This window comes from Microtus oregoni, unplaced genomic scaffold (genome assembly GCF_018167655.1).
Source record: "Microtus oregoni isolate MIOR12 unplaced genomic scaffold, Mior012 000001F_ref0000356, whole genome shotgun sequence".
Lineage (NCBI taxonomy): Eukaryota > Metazoa > Chordata > Mammalia > Rodentia > Cricetidae > Microtus > Microtus oregoni.
In genome coordinates this window covers 16,027,141-16,054,714 of record NW_024543060.1, presented here as the reverse complement: position 1 = coordinate 16,054,714, position 27,574 = coordinate 16,027,141, and the positions used below count along the sequence as shown (strand labels likewise).

Below are 27,574 nucleotides of genomic sequence, written 5' to 3'. Positions count from 1 at the left end.
CCATGAAGCCATTATTCTTATCCACCAACTCTGCCAACCCAGGCTCTCTCTTCTCCAGTGTCCACGTATTCACCTCTTTAATGTGTTCTTTATGTATGAGTCGTTCTTTTCTTCTGTCTCATTTTGATTGAGTTGTTTGACATACTCGATCCATATCCTTCTCACACACTCCATCCAATTAAAAACAGCAGACAAGCTCGAACACCCCTCCATACACCAAGCTCCACCACTTTCTGCCCTGTGATCAAATTTCCTGTCACAGAGCTGAGCATGCTCCCATGGTAAACCTTTCTAGTTTGGCAAGTATTAGTATTTCTTGAACATATTTCTAGGTTTAAAGCACACGCACATATATCATTGTATCTGCTCTATTTGTATTCCTTGGCCTCGCTCCATGTGTTGCTTGCCTGTGAAAATTCATAACTCACAGTGTCGTTTTCTGCAGGCGAGCGTGTTCCCTTCGCTGCTGCTGAACTGACTTCCTGGTTTCCTGGCTAGATCACCTTCTTCGTGTGCGCCCTTTGCCATACCCAACGTGTCTAACAGCCGTTCTCAGGCGGATCTCTTGAATGCCGCGTTTTTATTTTGTTAATCAATATTGCATTCCTTTCTTTGTCATCAATTAAAATCAAGAAAAGCTAGTTATTAGTGGTTCCCGTTTTAAAGTCAGCGGGGCACTGTGGAACACAACACGATAGAAGAAGGGACTTGTAGACTTATTTCCTCTACTTACCAGCAACGAGAGCAGACATGTTAACTTCTCTGTGCTACAGTCCCCTCTTATTGACATGAAACAATTGCTGTGGGGATTAAAAAGAATATCCTGTCACACACGTCTGAAAACACTCTAAGACATTCACCACTGGATCTGCAGGGATGGCTCAGCCATTAAGAGCACTTGCTGGTCTTGCAGGGGACCCAGTTCGGTTCCCAGTACCCACCTGGCACCACACCGCCATCTGTAACTCCAGTTCCTGCATAAAGTAAAAATAAAGAAAAGCTTTTTAAAAATGGTATTAACCGTAGACTGACTTTTTCAACCAGGCTTCCATTCACACAGCCTTCTGGCCCACAGTAATCGCAGCGACTCTGCTACACGGCTGTCTGCACTGGGTCCCTGAATGTCCATCAGCTCGGTCAGTTTCCCTGTTCCTGCTTCAGAAAGGGTGGCCTCCACCAGGCCTGGCCACTACAGAAATCACCGATCCCTAGGCTAATTTTCTCCAATAAATTCAACTACTAGATTTTCAGTAAAACTGCAGCTGAGAGCACGGAGAAAACACATCAATGGTCATCCACTCCCCCGGGACTTCCCATCATGCTCTGCTGCTCTTCCCCACACATCCTGAAATGAATGCTAGTAACCGCTATTATCAGCCAGCACCTGCCATCAGCCAGACAAGGTGGACACCCAGAAGCTTCCAAAAGTTAACCTCTGGACTATTGCCCACCAGAAACTCAGCTCACAGCTGGTGGAATACATCACTTCTGTCTACAGCGGCTTTGGTCAGCTTCAAATGATGTCATTTCAAATTTGTTTTGCTAAGAAAAGTTGTTACATCTGAGATACTGCTTTAACTCTGAAGCCTCTACTTAAAGAATGAGGATCTTGAAACAACAACAAAAACTAAATAAATATTTAAAAAAAAAAACTTCCAACAGGCAGTTGGGTGATACCAGCATATTATTAGCAAAAGTATCACGTTGTAAGTGAGATGGAATTAGCATAAACTCCCTAAATATGAGGCAAAGAGAAATGGCAATGGCTTGGCTGTTGTGCTGTCAGTGCATAGCCACAAAGACAAATACCTGAGAAAAATCAGCTCACAGAGGGGAAAGGTTCATTTTCCCTCGTAGTTGCAAAGCTTCAGTCTGTGGTTCGTTGAATTGAACATGGTTTGGGAGCCCCTGAAGTGGGGCCTTACAGTGGCAGCACACATCAGAGGACACTGGTCACCACAGAAAGCACAGAAAGCAGCGTGAGGATGAGAAATCGCGGTCTTACTAGGACTCCTAATCCTACCTCACCAAGGTCCACAGTCCCAATGTCACTGCAGTCTGGGAACCAAGCCTTCAACACGTGGACCTTTAAGAGGAACACTGAGATTACAATAGTAGAATTTTTAAATATATTTATCATTATTATGCCAGCTTGGCCCAAGAACTGTGTTTCTTACCATGAACGTTACCATTGTCAGGGTTACTTTTGCTATTATGGAACACCATGGCCTAAGCAAGAAAGGGTTTGTTTGGCTTACACTTCCCTATCACTGTTGGTCATTGAAAGAAGTCAGGACAGGCACTCAAACAGGGCAGGGACCTGAGGGCAGGAACCTAAAGGCAGGAGCTGACACAGAGGTCACGGAGGGGTGCTGTTTACTGACTTGCTCAACCTGTTTTCTTATAGAATCCAGGACCACCAGCCAAGGGATGGCCCCACCCACAATCGGCCAGGCCCTCCCCCATCAAAACCTAGCTAAGAAAATGCTCTCCAGGCTTGCCTACAGCCCAATCTTATGGAGTTGTTTTCTCAACTAAGGCTCCATCCTCTCCAGTCTAACTTGTGTCCAGTTTACATCAAACTGGTGAGCACAAAAGTTCTCCCTCCAATAGAAGTGCTCAATCATTAAAAATATGAGACATAGTATATATATACATATATATTATACACACCATCTGTGTAGTAATACGAAGTGGCGGGGCTGTGTCTCCAGCACCCCGGCTGCCTGGCTAGCTTATGCCCGAAATAACAATACACAAACTGTATTCATTTAATCACTGCTTGGCCCATTTCTATCTAGCCTCTTCTAGGCTAATTCTCACATATTAATTTAGCCCATTTCTAATCATCTGTGTAGCGCCCCTAGGTGCGCTTACCGGGAAGATTCTAGCCTATGTCCATCCTGGGTAGGAGCTTCATAGCGTGCGTCTGCCTGGGAGCTGGGAGCATGGCGTCTCTCTGAGGCGTCTGCTCCCGAGAGGAGAGCTGTGGAGTCTGAGCTCGCTTCCTCTTCCTCCCAGTGTTCTGTTCTGTTTACCCCTCCCACCTATCTTCTAACCAATGAGGGCCAAGCAGTTTCTTTTTATTTAACCAATGACCTTCCTCCATCACATCTGAAATGAAACGATGCCTACATCTTATTAGAGAAAAAAACCACAACAGGTTGTAGACTAACATAAATCAGAAATCCCGTTTATTTACAGTGTTATCCGTATGTAGTGTTTCTATGTGACTACAACCCCACCTACCCCCACTCACTCCCACCCATCTCTACCCACAGCAGAGTCAGAGGTATAACGGGAGACTTTTTCTACAGTGTCAACAGTGGTTGGCTATGGCACTTCTAAGGAATGGTCTATTCTGCCTGCATCTCCTAGGGTGTTTTATTTCATAAAGACGTGCGTTTTTGTGAGGAGAAAATTAAACTTAAAAATAACCTGGGTGTTTACTGATTCTGTTTGTACTATAGAATGAATGGACAGCTTTGCCTCCAAATCTCTCGAAGCATAAATGTTCTGGGAGAAGGAAAATAACAAAGAAACTAGCCAGGCACTCAAAATATTATGCCATTATAAAATTCCATGATGGAGCAACAGACCCTCTTTCAGAGCTGAATGTAGACATGCTGAAAGAGGAGCAGAGCCAGCGGTCTCTAAGTATCTTTCCATCTTTCTGGGGACTGGAACTAACACTGACCAAGCGGAGGCTTCCTCTTTCAGAAACTGATTCTTCATCTGACACAATACTCCTCACACGGGAAAGACAGAGGCTGAGCACCAAGAGGCTGCATCGAGAAGAGCAGGGATAATGCAGGCCACTCAGAGCTGCAAAGGGCAGCTGGCTGCAGGTCTAACACGTCAGGCCGAGAAGGCTGGCTTATCCCTGAAGGAGGTTTGATAGCTACACTCTTCTTGGATAAATCCCGAATGTGCCCATCAGATTCAAATCTTTATTTCAGGCACTTAAGCCTTGCCCAGGAAATGGTTTCAAGCAAACCAAAAGACTGTGCGCTCTCTCTCAGACTCACTTCTGAAGTTATCACTGAACACATTTGGTGCAGATAGCTGGGGAAAGATTATTCCAGAGATTTCTGAACACTGCTGAGCCACAGGCATCTGAGTGCTACGGAGCTGCTCTGGGCTGGGAACACCCACTAAGGACAAACAAAACAGAAGTCAAGACAAAAAATGTGATTTGTTTACTGGGGAATATTATTGTAACTTGTAGGATCCCAAAACAATAGTCTCAAGTACCCCAGCTTCTAAAATCAGTTTAATCGGAATGAACATTTCTTTAAAGTAATAGGAATTTTACAAGGATAAGATGATAGATTTTTTTACAAGTTAATTTCCACTAATAACTTTTATGATAACTTTCTGTATTGTATTTATTTAGTCAGTCACCATTGCATTCTGGGAGGGTCACGAAAAAAAAACATTCAAAAATAAATTCTACCCATGCAAACATTTATATTTCACATTTAGCTTTGGGGTCAAATTAAAGAGAATCTCCAAACAGCATTCATCCCACTCAAACTTCTAAGTATATATGCAACCGTGTATCTTTCCATTTTCTACCCAGTTCTAGTACAATCCTACCAGGCCTCAGTAGGACTGCAGAGCACCCTTCGGGAAAATGACGTACATAATTACAAGAAAGCCCCGTCACTTACAGATAATCAAGCTTGACTGTAGGACTCTGTCTTGGGTCATTCTATCCATTTCTATCTACGCCCATCATTCCTGTGCCTTGTTCAGGAGCCCATAAATCATCTCCATGTTGGTTCTCCTGCTCCTAGTCTTTACCTTTCTGATCCCTCTCTAAGTCCCCAGAGAGGTCGTGTATACTAACACCAGTCCTCAGAACTTCCCTTGAACGCCGTGGGTGACTCCACTGGAGTACAGGGTTTCCGTGTGCAAAGATGAAAACACTTTAGAAGTCGTACACGTTGTACCCTTGTAACCTTTCGAGTGCACTAAATGCAACTGCATTGTCCACTTCCCAGTGATTCATTCTATGCTATATGAGCTCCCTCGGTTTGACAATAAAGAAAGACAAAATCCTCTGAATTAGCTCCCCAGTACACCTAAGGTAAGGTTTAAGTTCAAGCCACAGAGCAAAACGCATTATCAGTCTCTTCAGCTTGTCCTCATGCACAGTCCACCCTCACGATCTGGTGCCCAGCAATGGTGACTGACCATTTTTTAGGTTCCAAAAACCAAGCTCTTTCTGGGCACCACTCATAGGAATCCCCACCTGGATAATCTTAACCACCCTCCAGGCATTAATTGATAAATTACTCTCCCCTTGGAGGTTCCCCTGACCGCTGCATCCTCATTATACGCTCGCAGAGAAACCTGGTCTCTCCCAAGTGCTTATCATGAGTTCCAATTATATAATTATTTTGTGTTTATTTATTTAATGTCATTTCCAGTAAGCTATGGACTCCCAGGAAGCGGGGAATAATGATTATGTTGGTCACTACTGTGTTCTCAGCATCTAGTGTGAACTTGGCACACTAAATACCTATTCATTTGGCACAATGACTGTCTAGCATGCTTTTCTCCAAAAAATGTTAAATCTCTACTGCAAAATGAATACCAAGCTAGGTCACAATGCTGTATGAGATTTAAAATGCATGGGTCAAAAGTAATACTTTAACAAGTAGCTTTTAAGAATCAGAAACCACTTGGGGTCCAGCCAACACCAGCAGCGGTGAACATGTTGACCAATAAACAGAAACAGCAGAATCTATGACTTCCAAATACCTACTGTGTGTCAAAACAAGTCTCAAAATTTAGAAACGTATGCTCTAAAACTCCGTCCACACAGCACTGTGCACAACTGTGTAACCAGACAACCGAGCGTGCATCTCTGTAGACAGATACAAGTGAAATAAATAGGTAAAAGACTAGGCTTGGGGTGTGGGGGATGATGGCACAGAAACTATTACTTCCTCTCGCATAGGCACGGATCTCTTGAAGAAAGGTGCATGGAGTGTCACCAGAGGAAAAGGGAGTCTGGACTCTGTCAGTTCGGTGATAAAATAGGAAGGGAAAGGGGGAAAGTCACACCAGCGTGAGCGTAATTGATGTTTTGTTCCTAAACAGTTCTCCGTTGATTACAGGTGAGCAGGTGACTCGTCTTTTTCCAGCCCGGCACTTGTATTAACTAGAATCCTAATTTTCCCATGAAGCTGAAGTGTGTCTTAATTACTTGCCTTGAAGCTTATGCTCATCTGAAATAAGCTTATTTCTTTTCCATTGTCGGCTCATCCGGAGCCACCTAATCCACAACCCTCAGCCCAGCGCTCACCACTTCTTATCATTACGGAGAGCAAAGACAAGCAAGTAGCCTTATGTGTAGTAATATGGGGCGGCAGGGCTGCGTTCCCAGCACCCTGGCCGCCTGCTGGGCTAGCTTATCCCCCAAAATAACAACACACAAACTGTATTCATTTAAACACTGCTTGGCCCATTCTCTTCTAGGCTAATTCTCACATATTAATTTAGCCCATTTCTAATCATCTGTGTATGGCACCCCAAGGTGCGCTTACCAGGAAGATTCTAGCCTATGTCCATCCTGGGTCGGAGCTTCATCCCGGGAGCGGGGCATGGTGTCTCTCTGAGGCGTCTGCCCCGAGAGGAGAGCTGTCGAGTCTCTGAGCTCACTTCCTCTTCTTCCCGGCATTCTGTTCTGTTTACTTCACCTACCTACATCCTAACCAATAAAATGGGCCAAGGCAGTTCCTTTATTAGCCAATGACCTTCCTCCATCACTTATGGGCGGGTTCCAAACAGATTCATCTCTTTGTACCGTGTACACCAGTCCACAAAACATTCGCATGCCTTGTCCCCACCGTGAGGCCAGGAGGACACATTCAGTGGCTGTTCCAAAGGACATCCTTCAATACTGAAACTTATTTTACCGAAGGTTTGCATTTTGCCAGATTCCCCATCTGTGTGGCTGGTAAAAGGTGCAGACGGCTGTTAATTCTAAGAATACCCAGCCTGCAGGCTGCAATGGGCAGAGGGCTGCTTCTGGCATCTAAGGATAGAGCAGCACTTTAGATAAGATGGTTCATGCACCCTTGTGAGCATCTCAGTTGAAGATGGTGCTAATCTTTTTCTTAAAAATAAAAAGGAATTCTGCCTTTCCCTGGGATCCCTAAAGAATGGACAAACTTGATCAAGAACAAATTTGGTAGCAGGCATTAGCCAATAAGACTGTTTTGGGGAAGTGGGCTGCCTGAGCAATCACTGCTCCACAGCCATCTCTCAGCACGCCAAGTAACTAACTCTTCTGTGGCCCCTTCCTCAAGGGAGTATGAGTACATTACAGTCCTGGCTTTGGAGGCCCCCATGTGCCTTTGTCACTTGTTTTATAGTTAAGGAGTCTACTTGAGCCTAGCTCCCTTCTTTCCAAAACATTCTCGTCAGCATTCTTGTTCCTGTGTTGGTTGTAGAAACACATATAACTTGTACGGGAGGGAGGCAAAGAAGTCTGAGAAAACATACAAAAACTGTCTTGATGCAGCTAAGTGCAACATCAGTAAATACAAACCTGGGCGCAGCAGAGACTTGACCCATAAGCCCAGGAACACTGGCCAGACGAGTGAGTCATGAAGCCAGCACGTTAGTATATTAAGGGTATTCCACCGACGTGCACTCAGAAGGAACTGCTGGCAGAAGGAGGGTTAGCCAGGGGTGGGGTGGGGGTGTTAGAAGACAGCATCAAGATATTGGAATCAACTTCCAGGATACCAAATCGTTTGACAAAGAGAACCTGGTACTTTGAAATAAGTCCTAAACGGTCAGGAAGGAGATGGAGACTGTGTAATTATCAACACGGGATTATCAGATTTGCAGCATCTCCATGCTTCAAGGAACTGAAGGATGTCTACCTAAGAAACAGAAATCCCCCAAACCTTTCCCACTGAGGAAACAGCAGAAACACGCTTAGTCCAATGATAAAAGAATGGAGAGCTTCAAGCTATCAGCTGCTCTAGAGGTTCTGTTTTTAATTATTTTAAATAATTATTTAAATTTAAATGCATTTGATCATATTCTTCCCTTCCCCCATGTTCCTACAGATACTCTCCCCTCCCTATCCACCCAACTTTAAATTCTTTCTCAAAAAAACAAAATTCTAATGCAACAACAAAACCTCCCCAAATCAAGGAAACAAAATGGACACACAAAAAGAAAACAGAGAAATAAATTGTAGAGTCCATTGTATGCTGGTCAACTATTCCTGGACATGAGGCCTGTCCTGCAGTGGAGGCCACGCCCAGTGCCCCTCCACTAGAGAAAGCTGATTCTCCCTCTCCCAGCAGGTGAAGTGACAGCTCAGTTAAACTTTATTCTAGTGGTCAGGGTTTCATTCATTCATTTATAAAAATACAGTAAGAAAAAAAGAAAATCCATCACACCGAAGATGGACAAGACAAACCAACAGAAGGAAAAGAGCTCAAAAGAAGGCACATCAGGGACCTACTCGTCTGCACACTTGGGAATCTCATAAAACACTAAATTGGAAGCCATAATATATACACAGAGGACCTGGTGCAAGCCCTGCGCATGGCGCCTCCATCTCTGTGAGTTCAAGAGCTTTGCTCATGTTAATAGAGAGGGCCTTGTTCTCTTAGTATCCTCCATCCCCACTGGCTCTTACAATCTCTCCACCTCCTCTTCCATAAGTTTCCCTGACCTCTGAGGGCAGGAATGTGATGGAGACATACCATTTAGGACCAAGTGTTCCAAAGTATCTAACTCTCTGTAATGTCTGGCTGTGAGCCTCTATATTTGCTCCCATCTGCTGCAGGAAGAAGATTCTCTGATAATGGCTGAACTATGAGGATTGCAGAATGTCATTAGCAGTCATTTTATCACTACATACTTTTTTTTCTTTAGAACTGTATTATTTGATTTTTACCCCAAGTCCTTGGGCTATCTAGTCTCAGGTTCTTGGCCACCCAAGAAGTCCTGGGTATGAGTTCTATCTCCTAGAGTGGGCCTTAAGTCAGATCAACTGTTGGTTGATTACTCCCTCAAGCTTTGTGCCCCCAGTTCACTAGCATGCATGTCTTGTAGGTAATACTAGACTATAGATCAGAGGGTTTGTGGCTGGCTTTGTATTTACATTTCTCTTTGCTAGCATGCAGAATACTATAGCAAAGACACTGGAACATGGGGGTGAAGGCTCTATTTAGGCACCAGCTCAACATCTCCACGTTCGATAAGTTGTGTAGTGTTGTCCTCAGTAATGGGGCCTGTCAAGAGGTTCTTAAAGCAGAACAAGATGGTGGGGCTACATTATTGGCTTTCATCACTAGTGAGCAGTGAGAAAGAATTAGAGAAGGCAGGTGGAAGACAAACCATTAGCCAGAGGAGAGGCTCCGCCAGCAGGGTTACAGCCCAAAGCAAAGATAAACATGGATTTGCCATTCTCACTTCTGTCTCCCACATGCTGGCTTGGAGGCTGGCTAAGGCAGCCTGCCAGAGAGAGCTCCTTCCTAAGCAGAGAAGAGGAGAAGAGGACAAAGGGCACTGTACCCAGCTGAATAGGGAAGAATGCACAAACATGATGAGGCATTCTCATGAGTTTCCATGAGCAGCTTCTATGACAAAACACTTCAGAAGCCTCCTTAGGGCCACACGAGGGTCACAGGAACAAACAAAGCAACTGAAACAACTCTCTGACTCTCCTGCCATGTTCAGGTGGCTTCTCATGACACTCTGCAAAATCCAAAGATGGGAAGACACCAGGAGCACTTTCTCTGTGGTATCCCCCTTCTAGCCAGGACCAGTCCAGACTATCTAAAATTCTAGGATGAAAAACATCATCTGATTTTCAAGAATAAATGCTGGGCTGTGTGTAGTGGCACACACCTGTAAATCTCAACACTGGAGAGGCAGAGAAGGAGGGGTCTTGAATATTGATGTCAGCTAACCCTGGCTCTGTTGTTACTTTGCAACTGCAATTTTGCTACTGTTACGAATGATAATGCAAATATCTGATATTCCTGGTTTATGACCCCTGTGAAAGGATCATTCAACCCCCCAAAAGGGGTTGCTAGGGACAGGCTGAGAACCACTGCCATATGCTCTGTTTTTTATAAGGTCTTTGTCTTTGCAGGATCTGACTAGAGAGATACATAAAATCTCTGTATTGTTTCTTACAATAGCATGGGAACTCACCATTATCTAAAAGTTAAAAAGTATAATTCAATTCAAATGCCGTCCACATATGTACAGCATCCTCCATCAGCAAGGTCTCTTCTCATTGTCTTTCACGGGGCTCCGGTCCTCTACGATGCTCACATGCACGGCAAGTTTGCTGTCGAAACTCTTTGTTCTCCTCGTTATTCTTATACCAGTAAGCTCTTCGTGGACCCACTCTTTAGCTTTTCATAACTTGGCCTTTGTGTGTCATTGACTCGGTGACACTTTAGAAAAAAGGAGGACGGTGATAGGCTTCTCTTGTTTGATTGTTCAGCCTTCAGTCTTAGCTCAGACAGAGCCAGAATATTAGTATTCACACAATACTAATTAGGAGGCCACCTTATCTTATTTCATATCATCTAACAAGCTCTAACTCGCTCATTTCATAATTAAGCATTTAATTCAAAACAGCTCTCTTTATGGATTTCTGCTTTCTTTCTCTTGGTCTCTGTACCCCTTGATCTCCTTTGGGAGCTCGTGGACTAAAAACTGGCAAGAGAAACTGCAGCCAAGAGCTGGGCATTACGACAGAACAAGAAGGAAAAAGGCCAGCCCCACCCCAGCCACTCATTCACTTAGCTAAAATACCTGCTATCAGAGGAGCAGGGAAACAACAGACATAAGGGCGGGAGCCATGCTCCTCTCCCAGAAACTGATGGTGGTTGAACATCACTTCTTGGCCACAAGCAAGAGAGAAAGAAAATCACTATTTATCACCAAATGAACGTGCATCAAAGATCTCTCCAATTCTTCTCTACAACTCCACAAATCCTTCCTGTAAAATATAACGTGCTTCCTTTAATGACCTCATGGTAAATTATTTATATTCGGCAATGTATCTTTTTGTCATCTTCTATTTATGTTTTAACTCTAGAGAGCCTGGGCGAGATTATAAGCTAAACAGAAAGAGTCCTAGCCATTCCAGGGCTGTCAAGTCTAATAGGCAGAGCCGGGTGATGGCACAGGGCAGAAGACTGAATCTCCTGTCTGGGATGGCAGTGCATGACATATCATTGGTGTCTGCATTTTGCTGACTTTTCTGGGCTGCCCTTCATTAAGCTTCATCACCAGTCCTTTCCTGCATCTCCATCTACAGCCTAAGGGCTCCTTACTATCTTTGCTTATCACCAGGCTACTTCCCAGCCCGCCTCATGCCCCCAGTCCTTCTTCCATTGATCTGTGCCCCACACATCCACCAGCATGGTCTTTCTAAGCTCCAGATCTAAAGTACAATGTCCTCATCTACAGCAACACATACAGAAACACTCAATCCCCAACGCCGGCTCTCTGAAACATGACTCATGATAATAAATGAACAAATAAATAGAAAATCAAGCGGGTTCTGCTATATCTTGTGGGGACCTCCACAGAAGCAGACCTCGAGACGGAATGTAAGTGCAAGGTAGCTACTTGGGAAGGAATCCTAGGAAGAACTAGTATAACAGTGGGATGCATCGCAGCCACTAACCCCAGGTCACCAGACAGACTCTCTGGTTATTGAGGATCGGTTTCATGATGGACTCCAGGACACAGGACCAAGCATCCATGGTTATCATGCCCTAGGGTATGATCCAGTACAGTCATGCTAATATCCATCCCGAAAGCCATTTACTACACTACACTACCAAGCTATCCAACATGTGGGAGGAGAATGGAGATTGTCACAGAAGAAGCGTGGCGTGTCTGACACCGAATATGAAGCTGACTCTGTCTGCTCCCCCAGCGGTGTCTCTGCACATTCCCAGAGGTCTTTTTTTTTTTTTTTTGGATTTTTGAGACAGGGTTTCTCTGTGGCTTTGGAGCCTGTCCTGGAACTAGCTCTGTAGACCAGGCTGGTCTCGAACTCACAGAGATCCGCCTGCCTCTGCCTCCCAAGTGCTGGGATTAAAGGCGTGCGCCACCACCGCCAGGCTCCAGAGGGTCTTGGCAGGATCTGAAAACCAGTACTGTGACTAGCATGTCATGAGAGTCCAGAGAACACAGAGTTGAGATGGGCTGGCTGAAGTCACTAAAGCTCAAAGTCTTTAGTGGACCCTGCAACTCCTCTGAAGACCATAATGGATTTGTGTGCTTTTCTGGAAGTAAAAATGTTCTCTCCAAACAGCTGGAATGAAGTATTAAGAGTCTATAAACCATGGGGCCAAATACAGTACCATTCATGCTCAATAAATGTTGAAAAAAATAGTCTCAAAGAAGACATTACAAATATCCCTAGGCCAGAAAGAAAAAATAGCTCTTAACCAGTAAAATCATAAGTACATTTTCACTACTAGAACCAGACAACTGTATACTGATCACCAGTATACATAAGACAGTCAGTAGTCCTTGTAGAAGGCACAGGTTAAAGACCCATCATTCAAACTATTTGGGAGCAGAAGTGTTGAATTTTATTTGTAGATATTTACATACATATAATGAGACATTTTAGGGGTGAGACCCAAACATAAAACAGTTATATTTTAAACTGGGCGGTGGTGGCGCACACCTTTAATCCCAGCACCTGGGAGGCAGAGGCAGGCGGATGTCTATGGTTTACATGAGCTAGTTCCAGGACAGGCCCCAAAGCTACAGAGAAACCCCCTGTCTTGAAAACAAAACAAAACACAGTTATGTTCTATATCCATGTCATCTAAATAAAACTTTATCCAAGACTTTTAATATACCCACAATCTAGACAGCAGCTCATCCGCACCCATGATGTCAGGCATGGAATTTTCCACTTGTAGATTATAGGCTTTCCAACCAGGGCCACTCAACTTACTTTAGCCATTTATCACCTTTCATGTTATGAAAGACTTGCCAATACGCAGCCAGGAATAAACCCTATGTAGGAGACAAACACCTAAGCAGGGGGAAAGTAAAGGGAGGAGCGATTGGAACTTAGGCTATAGGGTCCTCACCTGTGGTAATAAGGGGCGCGGGGCTGCGTCCCCAACACCCCGGCCGCCTGCTCGGCTAGCTTATCCCCCGAAATAACAACACACAAACTGTATTCATTTAAACACTGCTTGGCCCATTCTCTTCTAGGCTAATTCTCACATATTAATTTAGCCCATTTCTAATCATCTGTGTATGGCACCCCAAGGTGCGCTTACCAGGAAGATTCTAGCCTATGTCCATCCTGGGTCGGAGCTTCATCCAGGGAGCGGGGCATGGCGTCTCTCTCAGGCATCTGCTCCCTAGAGGAGAGCAGTCGAGACTGCCCTCACTTCCTCTTCCTCCCAACATTCTGTTCTGTTTACTCCACCTACCTATGTCCTAACCAATAAAATGGGCCAAGGCAGTTCCTTTATTAGCCAATGACCTTCCTCCATCACTCACCCACTCTCTGTCCCCAGGATGCATCAGGATAAAGATCTTCCTCAACAGCATCTAAATAACAATGGCGACTCTGGGCTCTATTCTGTGTGTGCACAATGGCTTCTGAGGCTTCCTAAATGCACACGGTGTCCCCTTGCAAAAGGGACCAGAGCTGAGACTTTAGTCACTTGAAGTCACTAAACACCTCATTCAAGACTATTTCCCCACCATTTGGGATGTTAGCCACCGAGCCTTGGCCTCACTCCAGTCTGGATAATTACGCGAGGCTCGCAAACTTCACTCTCCAGTGCCAACTAAATAAAGTATTCCTTCGGACTTACAGCCACAACCTTTGTTATGTTGTTGCGGGCTCACAAAGAGCTTCTATACTGGGGATGGCTATATTTGTGAAAAACATCAATAATCCTGGTGTGACTCTACAGTGGCAGGAAGTATATTCTAAAATATCACAGGTTTAGTTAGCTTTTCATATTCTTTAAATATAAAAACTATTAGAAAATGGCAATGTTGCTTTCTCCATATTCTAAGCTTCTACTTTTTCACTTGGAGGGAGACTGAAATATTTGCATTATTACACAGAGGAGAAGGAATGATGGACTAACCCCACAGAGCAGATCTGGAGTGTTTCCCATATGCCATGCTCGGCTGCAGGTCCTGAATGCTGTTCCAGGTGCTACAGAGCTTATATTATCAAAAATAATTGTACAAACTTTCCAAAAAAGAATAAATTTGATCCTTTCTATGCTATCCTGTTTTGAAAAATCTGAATATTTCTTAAATGACCACACACAGATCTTCCAATCAAATACTAGTTCTGCCCACAGGAGTCTGTAGACTTTTCAACTTCATATGCACGCAGATGTGCACAGAAGTAAAGACATTTTTAAGAGTGAGAAGAGATGCTTGGCTGGTTAGCCTGGAGGGTGGCCATGGCATGCTGCTTATGCATCTACTTGTCTGTTTTCAGTAATAATCCTGTTTTGGTGGGTGAGAGTTTACGGGTTCTAAGAGCAGAAGATGACATAAGGAAATTGAAACTGTAAACATCTTTTATTCGAACCATCTCTTAGCATATAAAAAAAAAGCAAACTGACTCCAACTATTTTCTGTCACAAGGATATAAACAGCAGAAGGAAAATGGCATTAAGTGTTGTGTATTATTTGTTTGTACCTATAAGCACATTATTTTATATGAGAAAGTAGGAGAGGGAGACTAGATTCCAAGATTCCAGCAGATTAAATGCATGACTATCAAATATTTAACATCCTACTATACAAATGCATTTAAAAATGGTTCAGAATTTTTTTTCTTAAATAACCTTGAAATTTAGATTGAGCTCCAGAGTTCCAAAACAAATACCTATCATGCAAAAACTATATTCAGATACTGGAAAATGTGTTGTGTTTTTATTTGGGTAAACCAGTAAAGTTCACTGGAAATCTACCAAGCCATTATTGTTTGAAAACCTTCCTGGCTGGAGCGAATTAATAGCAGACTTCTAAGGCTAAGCTAGACATGCTGCAAATCAATTGATCCCCCTACCAATCTGCTAAGGTGCATCTTTTCTGGCAAGAATGCCGCTTCAATGGTACTTAATATTGTCACCACATTGCTCCCCCATCAGTCCACTCTGGTTCCTCCACTGAAGGTGTTGTATTATAGCTAAATGTTGACTCTTCTCATCAATGACAGGCAATGGGAAAGACAGATTCTGTACTAGCAAAAAGAACCCCAAAATGTATCATGCATGCAATACATTTCCTAAGATGAGAAGACATGCTAGAGCCATGCATAAGTGCTCTAAGTTTGCCACCGATAATATTCATGATCATTTTTGAGTCGGAGAACTATCTGGATTACAACAGTCTGGTCTTTAGAGACTTACCTTCTACCAACATGTAGAGCCCCTGGAGAGATGGCTCTGCTAGAACCCTGAAATAACTATGATGCAGTACATTCAGTTCCAGCCTCACTAAAGGCCCTAGATTATGTGTGATGGAGAAAAGGAGGCTACTGTAATTTGTCAACTGTAATATCTACACTCACGGAGAAAGACAAACTGACCAACACAATCTTGAATCTCACCGCTGTCAAAAGTTTACACAATGGGACTGTCAAGATAATGCAGGTGGAAAATGACTTGCTGAGCAAGCATAGAGACTTGAATTTGTTGAAAAACAAAAACACGTCTAATTAAGAAAAATAGTGGTGTGTCCTTGTAATCCTAGCACTGGGGAAACAGAGACAATGCATCCCTGAGGGCTCACTGGCCAGCCAATCTAGAGTAACCAGCAAATCTGAGGCCAGCAAGAGACCCTGACTTAGAAAATAGAGTGAAGTGTACTTGGGCAGATGGGACCACATCCAAGTATGCCTTCTAGTCTATGCATGAGAATGAACCTGTACTCAAGGTGCACATGTGTACACACACACACAAACATGTTTTCACACACACAAACTCTCACACAGAATAAGAGATTATTAAAGATTGTTCAAATCTATAGGGCTGGAGAGATGGCTCAGTGGTTAAAAGCATTGCCTGCTCTTCCAAAGGTCCTGAGTTCAATTCCCGGCAACCACATGGTGGCTCACAACCATCTGTAATGAGGTCTGGTGCCCTCTTCTGGCCTGCAGACATACACACAGACAGAATATTGTATACATAATAAATAAGTAAATATTAATTTTAAAAAAACAAATCTATAAACAACTAGCAAGGCACTGAGCTTCCAGGTGTTGGGAAAGAGGTGGGTTCATGGGCCTGAATGCAGAATAAATTGTGGGCAGGGCATCTCAGACCACAGTCTAGCCCTGTGTCCACAATGATCTTGACTTGTAATTACCATTGCACTCTCTGAGTATCCTGATTTAATCCCCGCTACCAATTCTACGTAAATAAAGGATGAAGATAGAACAACTCAGAAGAGAAAATCATCAAATATCTCCCAGGGAAGGTATCCTGTGTGTTGTCACCAGGCCGCCGCACCCCCTCCCTGTGCCTCAGTTCCACTTAGAGTTAAAGGTCCAGCTAGAGACCCTGGCTCTCTACTTCCCTTTTAGCAGTAAAAGGCTGCCATCGACTCACAGACCCAACTCAAGTTTTATAACATCCCAGAGCACCTGACAGTGGTGAAAATGTGCTTACAGTGTTTAACAATCGGGATCAACCTACCCCTGGACCCAGCAATACCACTCTCGGGAATATACCCAAGAGAGGCCCTATCATACAACAAAAGTATATGCTCAACTATGTTCATAGCAGCATTGTTTGTAATAGCCAGAACCTGGAAACAACCTAGATGCCCTTCAATGGAAGAATGGATGAAGAAAGTATGGAATATATACATATTAGAGTACTACTCAGCAGTAAAAAACAAGGACTTATTGAATTTTGCATACAAATGGATGGAAATAGGAAACACTATCCTGAGTGAGGTAAGCCAGACCCAAAAAGAGGAACATGGATTGTACTCACTCATATTTGGTTTCTAGCCATAAATAAAGGACATTGAGCTTATAATTCGCGATCCTAGAGAAGCTAAATAAGAAGGTGAATCCAAAGACAAACATATAGGCATCCTCCTGAATATTAACCTTCATCAGGCGATGAAAGGAGACAGAGACAGAGACCCACATTGGAGCACCGGACTGAAATCTCAAGGTCCAAATCAGGAGCAGAAGGAGAGAGAGCATGAGCAAGGAACTCAGGACCGTGAGGGGTACACCCACACACTGAGACAATGGGGATGTTTTATCGGGAACCCACTAAGGCCAGCTGGCCTGGGTCTGAAAAAGCCTGGGATAAAACCGGACTTGCTGAACATAGCAGACAATGAGGACTACTGAGAACACAAGAACAATGGCAATGGGTTTCTGATCCTACTGCACGTACTGGCCTTGGGGGAGCCTAGGCAGTTTGGATGCTCACCTTACTAGACCTGGATGGAGGTGGGTGGTCCTTGGACTTCCCACAGGGCAGGGAACCCTGATTGCTCTTCGAGCTGATGAGGGAGGGGGACTTGATCGGGGGAGGGGGAGGGAAATGGGAGGCGGTGGCGGGGAGGAGGCAGAAATCTTTAATAAATAAATTAATTAAATAAAAAAATAAACATTTGTGAAAAACTTTAAAAAAAAAACAATTCTAAAGGGAAGTATGTGAAGGGTGCAAACCTTCCTCCCATTCTGGTTGTTCTGTTTACAGCTGACTTGAGAGGGCAATCGAAATTAGCTGCTTCGTTTCATTCAACAATAACCACTCCATTCTTATCACAACCCAAAAAATTCAAAATTATCTTAACAGTTTAAAAAAGAGATCGGTCCACCTGTCTGAAACGAAACTTGTCGGTGTGTCTTCTGCGGTGGCTTCGATGCCTGGGCTACAGGCTGAGTATCAGGATGTACAAGCAGCTGTCACTGCTTTGTTTTTCATTCACAGTAGGTGGTTGCCTGGCAACAAAATACTATTGTCTGTTTCTGTGATCTATTGGCCAATTCTACTGGTGATAATGCTTTTACAGTTTAAAACAGGGCCACCTTTCGGACAAAGAGAGATAAGCAAAAATTCTAAGGCTGACAATAATGTATATATGTGATATATATATATATATATATATGAATACATTGCATGTACCCTAAAATTATGTGTATCAATTTATGACTGTATGCAGACATCAAGACATATTTAGGACATGTTTGTGCTATTATATACATTCTTTTCTAGTCTTCACACATCTAGATTTCGTAGGCCCACAGCCAGCACGTAAATCCATGTGGGAAAATCAGAATACGAACTAGAGAAATCAAAACATAGTGAGAATCATTTTCTCAGCAACAGCAGTGACTTCAGATTTGTCAGAAGTGTCAAACCCCGTTCCCTGAATATGAAGTCCTCCAGACGGCAAGTCTCTTCTTCCTGCTTGTACAATAGTGGGGACGCTTTCCATCTCCTTTAATCACCCCACATATTAAATAAGCTGTTTTGCTTAACATGTGCTGCCAGTCCGTTCAGAGATCACTCAACTAGTGTTGCTGTTTACACATAGGAATCTTTAAAATTTATTCGCCTTAAAAATAACTGAATTGTTCTCCCTGGAATAGACTCACATGATTCTCCACTTTGTTTGGCTATGAGTCCCTAGGGAATTAGTCATGTTATATTCCTCTTGCATAGTTCACCAGCTCACAAATAAAATAACACAGTGTGCTCAATATAAAGTTGCCAACATTACCCTGCATCCACTGCTGCTTGCTTCCCATTGACAAGTTACTAAAGATAAGAATTACAATATTCTTAAGATGTACAGACAACATCAAAACAGTAGGAAGGATTTCAAGCTCGACAATATTAAAGGCAATCGGGCTTTGAAATGAAGAGAAATCAAAGTCATTTATACGCATTTCTGGAACGGAACTACACAACGTCAGGACAGTCTCGGGATTTTACACAATGCTCATCCGTCTTCTCTCACGATATTTCAAAAGCACTTTAACTAATGCTTCCCTCTAGAGGGATGAAATTCATTACCATTTGCAAATCTGCATATTACAAGAAAGCAGAATAATCGATATCCATTATGTGGGCAGACATTATTACTATAAGTCTCCTATCAAAAGTGCAACGCTAGCAAAACAAAAGCAAAGTGTGTTAATCACAACCTAAATACTAGACAAAATTACTGCTTTTCCAGAGAGCGGTCTTCAGCAGAACGTAGCTGCCTCCCAGTAGAGCTCTCGGGGATTTCACATCTCAACCTACAAAAGACCCACCACTTTCTTCTTAAGCACCAGGGTCTCAACCATCAATCAATTTCCTTTCTCCTTTCTCCACCGTCTTCAGATTCCTTAAGCACCCTTCATTACTTCCTCCAAAGGACCAAACTCAAATTTTCAGCCCAATTTGCTGGGAATCTCCCCTTGTGCACTTGTTTCCTGCTTTCTGCTAAAGCTACTTTTAAAAATCGCTACCAGCGAACAAACATGATCTTAGCAAAATTTAAAAATGTGTAAGGTTACAACAGACGGCCACTGCGGAAGGGGTAGTAAGGCGACCGGTGTAAACTGAAGGAAGGAGGGTGGCTCGGTTACACACACTGGAATGTCTATACCTTAGAACTGGGCTTCCCCACCTGTCGACCCCACTTCCCCCATGTGCTCGCTGCAGGATGACAACCACAACACTCCAGAACCACCCCCCCTCCAAGGAGGCGGGGTTATGCCATCAGCCAATCAGAGCCCGCGATCCCGGTTGTCCAACCTATGGGGTGGCTGTGGCCGTGCAGGGGGAGGACATGGGGTGGTCCGGGAGGGGCCGCGTCCGTGGGAGGAGTGCACGTGTCCAGAGAGGCTGGGAACCCGCGGGCGTCCAGCTGCCGAGGCGCCGGCTCGGTGTCCGAGTCCAGCTGCCCAGGGCCTCCTTGGGCAGGGCAAGGCAGGCGATCGTCCGCCGAGAAAGACCTGTCCATGTGTCCAGTTCCCGGCGAGGGGGCAGACACAAATAACAACAATAGTACCTCGCGCAGACCGGGCGGGGAGGAAAGTTTCTGGCCCGCGCCAGAGTAGAGACCGCCAAGGCAGGGAGATGCTAAGCAAGACAGGAGGGTGGCACTGTAGGAAGAAGCAGACAACCGGAGGGCTGCACTGGCAGGACGGGGTCCCGGGTGCAGTCCCCTGGAGGCGAGCCGCGGGGTGCGCTGTCCAAGGTGCAAGGGAGGCAGTTGGTGCTTGGCAGGCGCGGAGCCCGAGCGGACACTACCGGCCCGCGGCAAAAAGAGAGGAGAACAGCTGTGTGGGGCGCCGGGCACCCCCAGCTCGTAAAAGTGCGGGAGCCTGGGGAGCTGCGGGGAAGGGCGCACGGGGGCTCCCCCACACCGCTGCCTTCCAGCCTCACCTCCAGCTCCGCTCCCCTCCCCCCTCGCCCACTCCTCTTGGTGCCCGGTCCCCGGGCCGCGGCGGGGGCGGGACCGGGAACCCCCTCCCCTCTGACTGCCAGTCCCGACGCCCTGGGGATGATGCGGGCCGCCGAGCCGCTTACCTGGGGCCACGGTGCGGGGATTCAAGGCAAGCGAGCGCGGGGCGCGGCGCGGCTCCTCCTCGCCTCGGCGTCTCCTCCGGATCGCGCTTCTGCCGGACTCCGTCCGGGGCGCAGAGCAGCCAGACGGGGCCAGACTGCAGCCGCCGCTCGCGCCGCCGCCGCTGCCGCAGACAGAGGACGCCCCGTGGCGGCTGGAAGCCTGTGTGAGTAGCAGCGCCCGGGAGAGTGGGATCTGCTCAGGGGCGCTGGAGACTCCGCGGCTCGGGGCGCGCGGGCGTGCGCACGCGCGCCTGCCAGTGTGAGTGAGTGTGCGCGCGCGCGCCCAGGGGTGGGGGGAGTCGCGAGGGGCGGGGGGAGCGAAGCTGAAAGATGCTCGTAGGGACCGAGGCAAAATTCGTCGCCCCCGGAAATCCGTAAAGCGGAGGAAGGATGGGCCGTCTGTCTCGACCGGAGGAGCTGCTGGCCCCGCGGTGAAGCCAGTAGAGAGGGCAGCGTGGCGCGCTTGAGCTCCGGATCCCGACCGGCCTGGGGCCCGCTGAGCGCTTGGCCACAGACACTGCACAAGTCGCTCCCGCAGCACTGGGTCGCGCTATCCCCTCGGGGGAGGGGCCGAAGGGACTAGCTCGTGCCACTGCTGCCGGTTTGGATTTCTAGGCTGGACGTTCAGGGACAGGTCGTGGTACTCCACAGTTGCCATGGCGACCTTGGAGGCGCCAGGCCAGAGCCTCCCAGTGCAGGGAACTCGGGTGCACGCGGTGAACTCCGGGCTGGGAACTTGGGGTGCACTGCTCAATCCAGTTTAGGATAAGGTTGAGGAACCTGGGCAGAGAGGGTGTTCTCTGGGTGTTAGGTTGCCTCAGCAGTGGTTGGGAGCACGGCAGAAGAAATGTCACCTTTTGTTCTCCTTGGAAGCCACTTTGCCTCAAAGTTATCCAATTTCCACAAAAAGTGTCTGCCTTCTTTTTGTTAGGATTCTGCCAACTGTCCAGGCATACAAGTACATCTTTCAAGTAGGCTGGTCCAGGAACTCCCTAATCACCAGAGAACTCTAAACCTTAGGAACTGTGGTTAAATCACTTACCTGTCCTATTCCTAAAAGTACATCGACCTGTCAGGATACTTTTCCATGCTTATTTTAAATAAGTAGACTTTATTCACCCAAGAGTTCCTTCGAGGAGTGTAAGGTCTGTGTCACGGTTGTCATGTCCTTCCTGGCAGGCATCCTCAAGACTGGGTTTATGTTTTGCACTTCTGCCTGCCCTCCGGTCCGTGCACAGTGCCACAGTGCATTATGTGTTCTCTGTAAATGTTGAATGAATGACATTGTTTTCTCGCTTCACATATCCTGAAGGCAGAAACTTGGATGCTGGGAATGTCATTACCATCCCACTAGGCTTGCTTGATTTAAACTTATGCCAGTTCCCTGGGTGAAGGATATTTTCCCCTCTGGCTGCAGGGCCCCAGTGCAAAGGAAGAAAATCAGAGAAGGCTGACCCATTGTGCAAATTTAGCAAAAGATTCCCGCAAAGAGCACTCTGAAAGGAACTCAGTGATAGATTCCGCATGAGGCGGAGATAAAGGTCCTGGGGACACCTAACCTCCCAAAACCACAAAGTCACCAAGTCAAGAGCACTTCGCAGTTCACACACTCCCTTCTGTAGTAAAGGCTAGGGAAGGAGATTTTAAATGATTTTCTGTTTCTAAAAACTGGTCAGAAGCAAGCTCTTCTCTTGATGGGAGCACTAGGCCCTGAACACTGGCCCATCCATTGCAAGGTCAGCAGGGACCGCTAATTCTGCCCTTACCATCAGGCTCCCTTCCTTCTATCTCGGTATTCCCAGTCATCTTCTTAGAAGCAGGAGCACTCAATTTCACATTCCACGCTCAATTTCCATCCCTTTGAACTCGGGCTCTTCTATGAGCTGCCTCTCCTGCCAGGCATGATACCACAGCTGCGAAGTATAACTGAAATAAGAGTGAAAACTAAAGAGGATTTATCTGGATGCTACCAAACAAATCCACTTTATGTCTTCTCTTAGGGGTCCCTCTCGATGACTTCTCCATTGTCATCCCATTTACAGTTTTCTTTGGAGACATTGCTGTGATCTTGGAATTCTTGTCCTTTGGTTAAATAGGAAGCAGAGATTATCTAAAACTTTTACTTGAAAGGAATTTCGGAAACCCGTGGACAGATATGCAGAGTGGACTCCTGACAGCCACCTGGGCAACAAATAAATGTGAGGCAAAGTCTTGCAAGGTCATTGGCAAGGGCTTGTAAAGTTACACCAGTTTTCCACGTGTGTGTCTTACCTGCTGGAGTGGGAGAGTGCTAGCCAAGCTGCAGCTTCTCCACCAAGATAAGGGGCCAATGTCTTGGAATTAGGTACATAGCGATTGTTCTTTACCTCTGTTTAAAAGATACATCATCGAGGGCTGGAGAGATGGCTCAGCCGTTAAAGGCTAGGCTCACAACCATAAATATAAAAGATACATCATCGAAATGGAAAAATAAACAACGGAAAGGAGGACTAACAATGTCATACATTTAAGATTTCTGACTGATGTCATGATAAAAGTTTCAGGGCAGGAGAGATGGCTCGGCTGTTAAGAGCATTTGCTGCTCTTGGAGGGGGCCCAGGTTTAGTTCCCAGTCCCCACAGTCACTGTAGACAGAACCACTTGTGACTCCAACTCTAGGGAGAGCCACTACCTCTGGATCACCAGCCTCCTCAGTCATCAATCAGCATTGATGATCACAAACTTACATGCAAGACACATACATACACATAAACAGAAGTAATGAAATATGTTTAAAAGATATTTAGCTATTTAGATAGTAGGCAATAATGAAATGTCTAGCCGGGAAACCCATTCCTAAGAGAGAAGGATTCTTAATATAACAGCTCTTCTCCATTGTTCTGTAGCTGCCATGAAGCACTCAAACACCAACTTCTACAGAAACACGGGATTGTGACAGAGAGCCCGAGGCAAACACTTATAGCTGATCTGGTCATGCCTGATCAGTCCATCTGTCTAAATAAAAAGCCAGCGGCTTCCACCTCCAAAGATCAACAGATTTCAGCAGGAAGATGTTCTGTGAGTGTCAAAGTCAGTTCCTCTCGCTGGGAGCACACTGCCCCAAATTCTCTGAAGTGAGAAGGCAGGAACCGTTAGCTGAAGTGCTGCTGTGATTTTAGTGGCTGTGAGCTCACATAAGGATGCAGGTCATTTCCCTCATAATTAGGTCCCAGATCATTTAGTCCACTTGAGTTTTAAATGATAAAAAGAACCTTGACCAGCACCTAAAATCAAAGTACAGTGTGGAGCCTTGGACAAGGAGCAGGCTCAGGTTACTTAGTTTATAACCACGCTGTGACTGTTAACATGGCCTTATTCCAGATACTTCTTAGGGCAACTTAATTCTGGCCAGATGTTAGACATCATGAGCAAAGTCAAAAACCAGAAAGGAACTTATAATTTATCCCAAGCAGAAGTGGACAAATATCTCTTTCAGCCATCCGTGAGCATGCTGCACACTGGTCATCGTAATGCTGTGTGGAGTTACACATCTCCTGGAAGCCAACAGGAGATTTTCGCCAGGAAAGTGAACATTTGAGTATACAAGGCTTTGCACCAAGTCTCAGTGAGTTAGGAGAACACATTCTAAGGTGGAGATCCATGCTTAATATAGATCCTTTTGCACACTGTCAATTTGCAGCTAAAAGAAAACAAAGTAGCGACTTAATAGTATCTCATTCTTTTTCTGATAGCAAAGGGGTAAATTTTATTATATGTGTGTGTAATTATATATTTATAATTCAATAAACCTCACTTTTAAAAATCTTTCAAACAAAGCCTTGACTTCCCTTGTTGCCTTTGAATCAGTTCTTTTAGATCCTCTCAATTTCAAGCTCTATCCTATCTCTTTTAGGGTCTTTATTTTTAATCTAATGACCTACTTGTCAATATAAGGAAGATGCATACACAGATCAGCAAGCTAAACAAGTGCTTATTGAGTAGCTACTTTATAATCCGTTCTGCTCTTCTCACTTGATTGGCAATAGAAATGAGGTGGTTTGCCTTTAAGACAGCTACAGTTTAGCTCACATTGTTCTTAAGACTAAAAAAGAGTGAGCATATGCAAAATTTATCAACTGATCAAGTGTAGCAAATAAACTTCTATTTTAATTACCAAGGAGAATTAATGAAGCTGTTGCTAAGTAGGCCGTTTGGTCAATGATTGAACATTAGTGGCCAAGTCCATACTCATATTTTCATGGTCAGACTTCCTCCCTCATAGTAATAATTTCAATGAACATGTCTCCTGGTTTGTTGCTGTAATCTGAATTTGAACTGAAGGTGTGAAGAAAATTGCTGAGAAGTCAGGTGTCGACAGTGGCAGTGAGGATCCCTGGGCAGAAAGGAATAGATTAGAATATGCTAGAGCTTACGTTAGCCCATCAAAGAATTTGTAGGGTCACCGTGTATTTGAACTCTATCTATGAAGACCCAGAAATCCATTCTGGGATAACTGTTATGTAAGATTGTAGTACCGATGTCCTTAGGGCATGTAATTTTCTTCCTGCCCAGTTTATTTTTACTTATTAACACAGATACTTTTAGTTAATATGACTTTTAAAAATACAATTTTCAAGTAATTAGTAGAAAAGCAGTAATCTACAGAACAACATTTCCGTGGTGGAAAGCAGTATAACAAAGATGCCTTTCCCACTTCATATAGGGTGCCGTTAGCAGAAGGTTACAGAATCAAGGCTGGTGAAAGCCCAACCATCATGCATCAAAGTTTACATCATCTGCCTTCCTATAGGTTTTCGAGGATGTATGTGGGGGAGCCAGGACTGCCATACTTGACCTTTGTGTGACCTTTTTAGAGGTAGTCTTAGTGTAACATGAGAATGACACAGGACTCTCTACCGTAAGAGCTAAGTTCAAATCCCTTCCCAAACAGTGACCTGCCATGCAACCTTGGGGGCCTCACTTACCACACTTTCTTTGCCAGGTCTGTACAAGCTGGATAACACTTCCTTATAAGAACATTCCATGAAGCGACATGAGATGGATTCCCTGGCATTGCAGAATACTGGCTCCACAGCAAGTGTGTGGCAGAACCTTGGAAGACAGACCTGATTGAGAAGCTCCTGAAACAAGGGTGGTAACTTCTGCAGGACTGTACCACTGAATGGGGTTGATGATTCCCGGGAATCCTTTCTGAAGCTATTTTAAGAAAACCACCGCAACCGAAAGTTGGCAGAAAGTGATACATGCAGGAAATTGCAGATTCCATCTTCTAGAGGTGCTGTAATTCTGTAGCTTCTGCCACTATTGCAAAAGCCCAAGCCTTTCTCTCCATCTGTTTTTAATTACTATGGTTTTTTTTCTCTCTAGTATACAGATTCTGATTCCCCGGTGATGTTTTGCCCCCTAATTTAACTATGAAAACATTCATTTTCCAGATTAATACCAATGTTTAAAATTCCTTTCTTTAAAAAAAAATGACAGTGCACTGCCCACAGATGTGCTCGCTGGGAGAAAAAATCAGCAATACAAAAATATAGAGAGAAAAATGCAGAAACATTACCTTGGAGGGGCCAATCATGGTCATATTTTAATGTATACCCTCACAGAAATTTGTTTATATTTATTTTCTTTAAATATTATTTAAGTAAAGCAGTAGCTATTAAATGTTATCATTGCAGCAAGAAAAAAAAGTTAAAGACATTAATAAAAAATTCAAAATTTTCCCATGCATTTTCTTTTTCAAGTTGGGCTTCTTACTCCAGCAAGTCCTTGGAATGAGGATTTTTACTGGACATCCTTGAAACCTTATGTCTTTACTTCTCTTCTTTCACCATTTCTAACACCCAGTCCTTCTTAATGGTCCTTTAAAAGTTTAATTTTACCTTGCTGACGTGTTCAGGAATTACAAGCCGTGCTCCTTGGCCCCCGGCCATTCTGTGGAAACTTTGCATTACTTAACCTCCACCCCCCAAAGCAGGTCTAGCTCTAACCTTGGACTTGGTTCTGTGTTCCCTGATGGAGCAGGAAAAGAGTCTTGGTTTCAATAAGTAACCAATGCTCCCTGGAGCCACCATCTCTTAGATCTGCAGAAGGCTGGCTCAGGAGTGGCGAATTATTTAAATAGATGTTTTATGTCCATTGCTACGGGCAGAATGGAGAGAGGTGTCAAACAGTTCTCCATAATTAATGCAAATGGCGGCTAAAATTCCAATGGACTTTCCTTTCGCAGTTGATTTGTTGTGTTTTTCCCAGGAAGACATTATATTCAATAAAAAGGGCAGCAAGGTTTATCGTTTTGCCAGTTTGCTCACTGCCTGGAGGGCAACAGGTCCCCAGAGTAATAATACCTCAACCATACCATCCCACTATGCAAATCTGCTCGCCTTTCTTAAAAAGAAAACTAAACAACTGTGGAAGAAGAGAGGGGAGGAGGCCAAGGAGAAGGGAAGGAAAATCAGCTGAGCTGTCTGGAGGAGTTGTCTCAGTCTCTTTCCTGTAGTGATAAAATGCCATGGGCAAGGCAACTTGTGGAAGAGTTTATTTGGCTTAGAGGGATAATGGTCCATGACGGAGAAAGGAGGTAGAGGCTGGAGCAGCAGCCGAGAGCACGCATCTCAAACTACAAGCATAAAGCACAGAGAATGCCTGGAAACTGGGCATGACACTGGAAACATCAAAGCCCCCCTCAGTGATGCTTCCTCCAGGTCGGCCACACCTCCTAGTCCTCCCAAAACAGTGCCACGAGCTGGGGAACAAGTATTCCATCGCCAAAAATATAGGGAGCATCCTATTGAAACCATTGCAGGAATGTAGTCTGTCAACTACCTAGTCACCCTATATTGTAAATGATGTAAGTTTTACACAAGTAAGTGACCACGCTGAAGTGCATTCCATATAAGAAAAATGTGAAAACAATGCAAAGGAGTGAAATACAATGTCTCTTGGAAATTATATATGGG

At 44.7% G+C, this 27,574-nt stretch overlaps 2 protein-coding genes across 6 annotated transcripts in view; one reads left to right on the top strand and one right to left on the bottom strand.

Moving 5' to 3' along the window:
• Window positions 1–20,698, bottom strand: part of Enox1 (ecto-NOX disulfide-thiol exchanger 1) — a 563,193-nt gene extending 542,495 nt beyond the window's left edge. For all 5 annotated transcript variants that reach the window (XM_041675367.1, XM_041675356.1, XM_041675382.1 and 2 more), the window contains exon 1: window positions 20,577–20,698. The gene's annotated coding sequence lies outside the window, so the exon portion shown is untranslated. The remainder of the gene's footprint in view (window positions 1–20,576) is intronic.
• Window positions 19,692–25,733, top strand: LOC121458577 (translation initiation factor IF-2-like). Its single transcript, XM_041667913.1, has 2 exons — window positions 19,692–20,779; window positions 25,597–25,733. The coding sequence occupies exons 1-2, from the start codon at window positions 19,692–19,694 to the stop codon at window positions 25,613–25,615; spliced, it is 1,107 nt and encodes a 368-aa protein (XP_041523847.1). The 3' UTR covers window positions 25,616–25,733.
• Window positions 25,734–27,574: the final 1,841 nt, after the last annotated feature.

Excerpts from the sequence above, each read along its gene's own strand:
- LOC121458577 (XM_041667913.1), top strand. The coding sequence starts at position 19,692 with ATGTGCTCGCTGCAGGATGACAACCACAACACTCCAGAACCACCCCCC.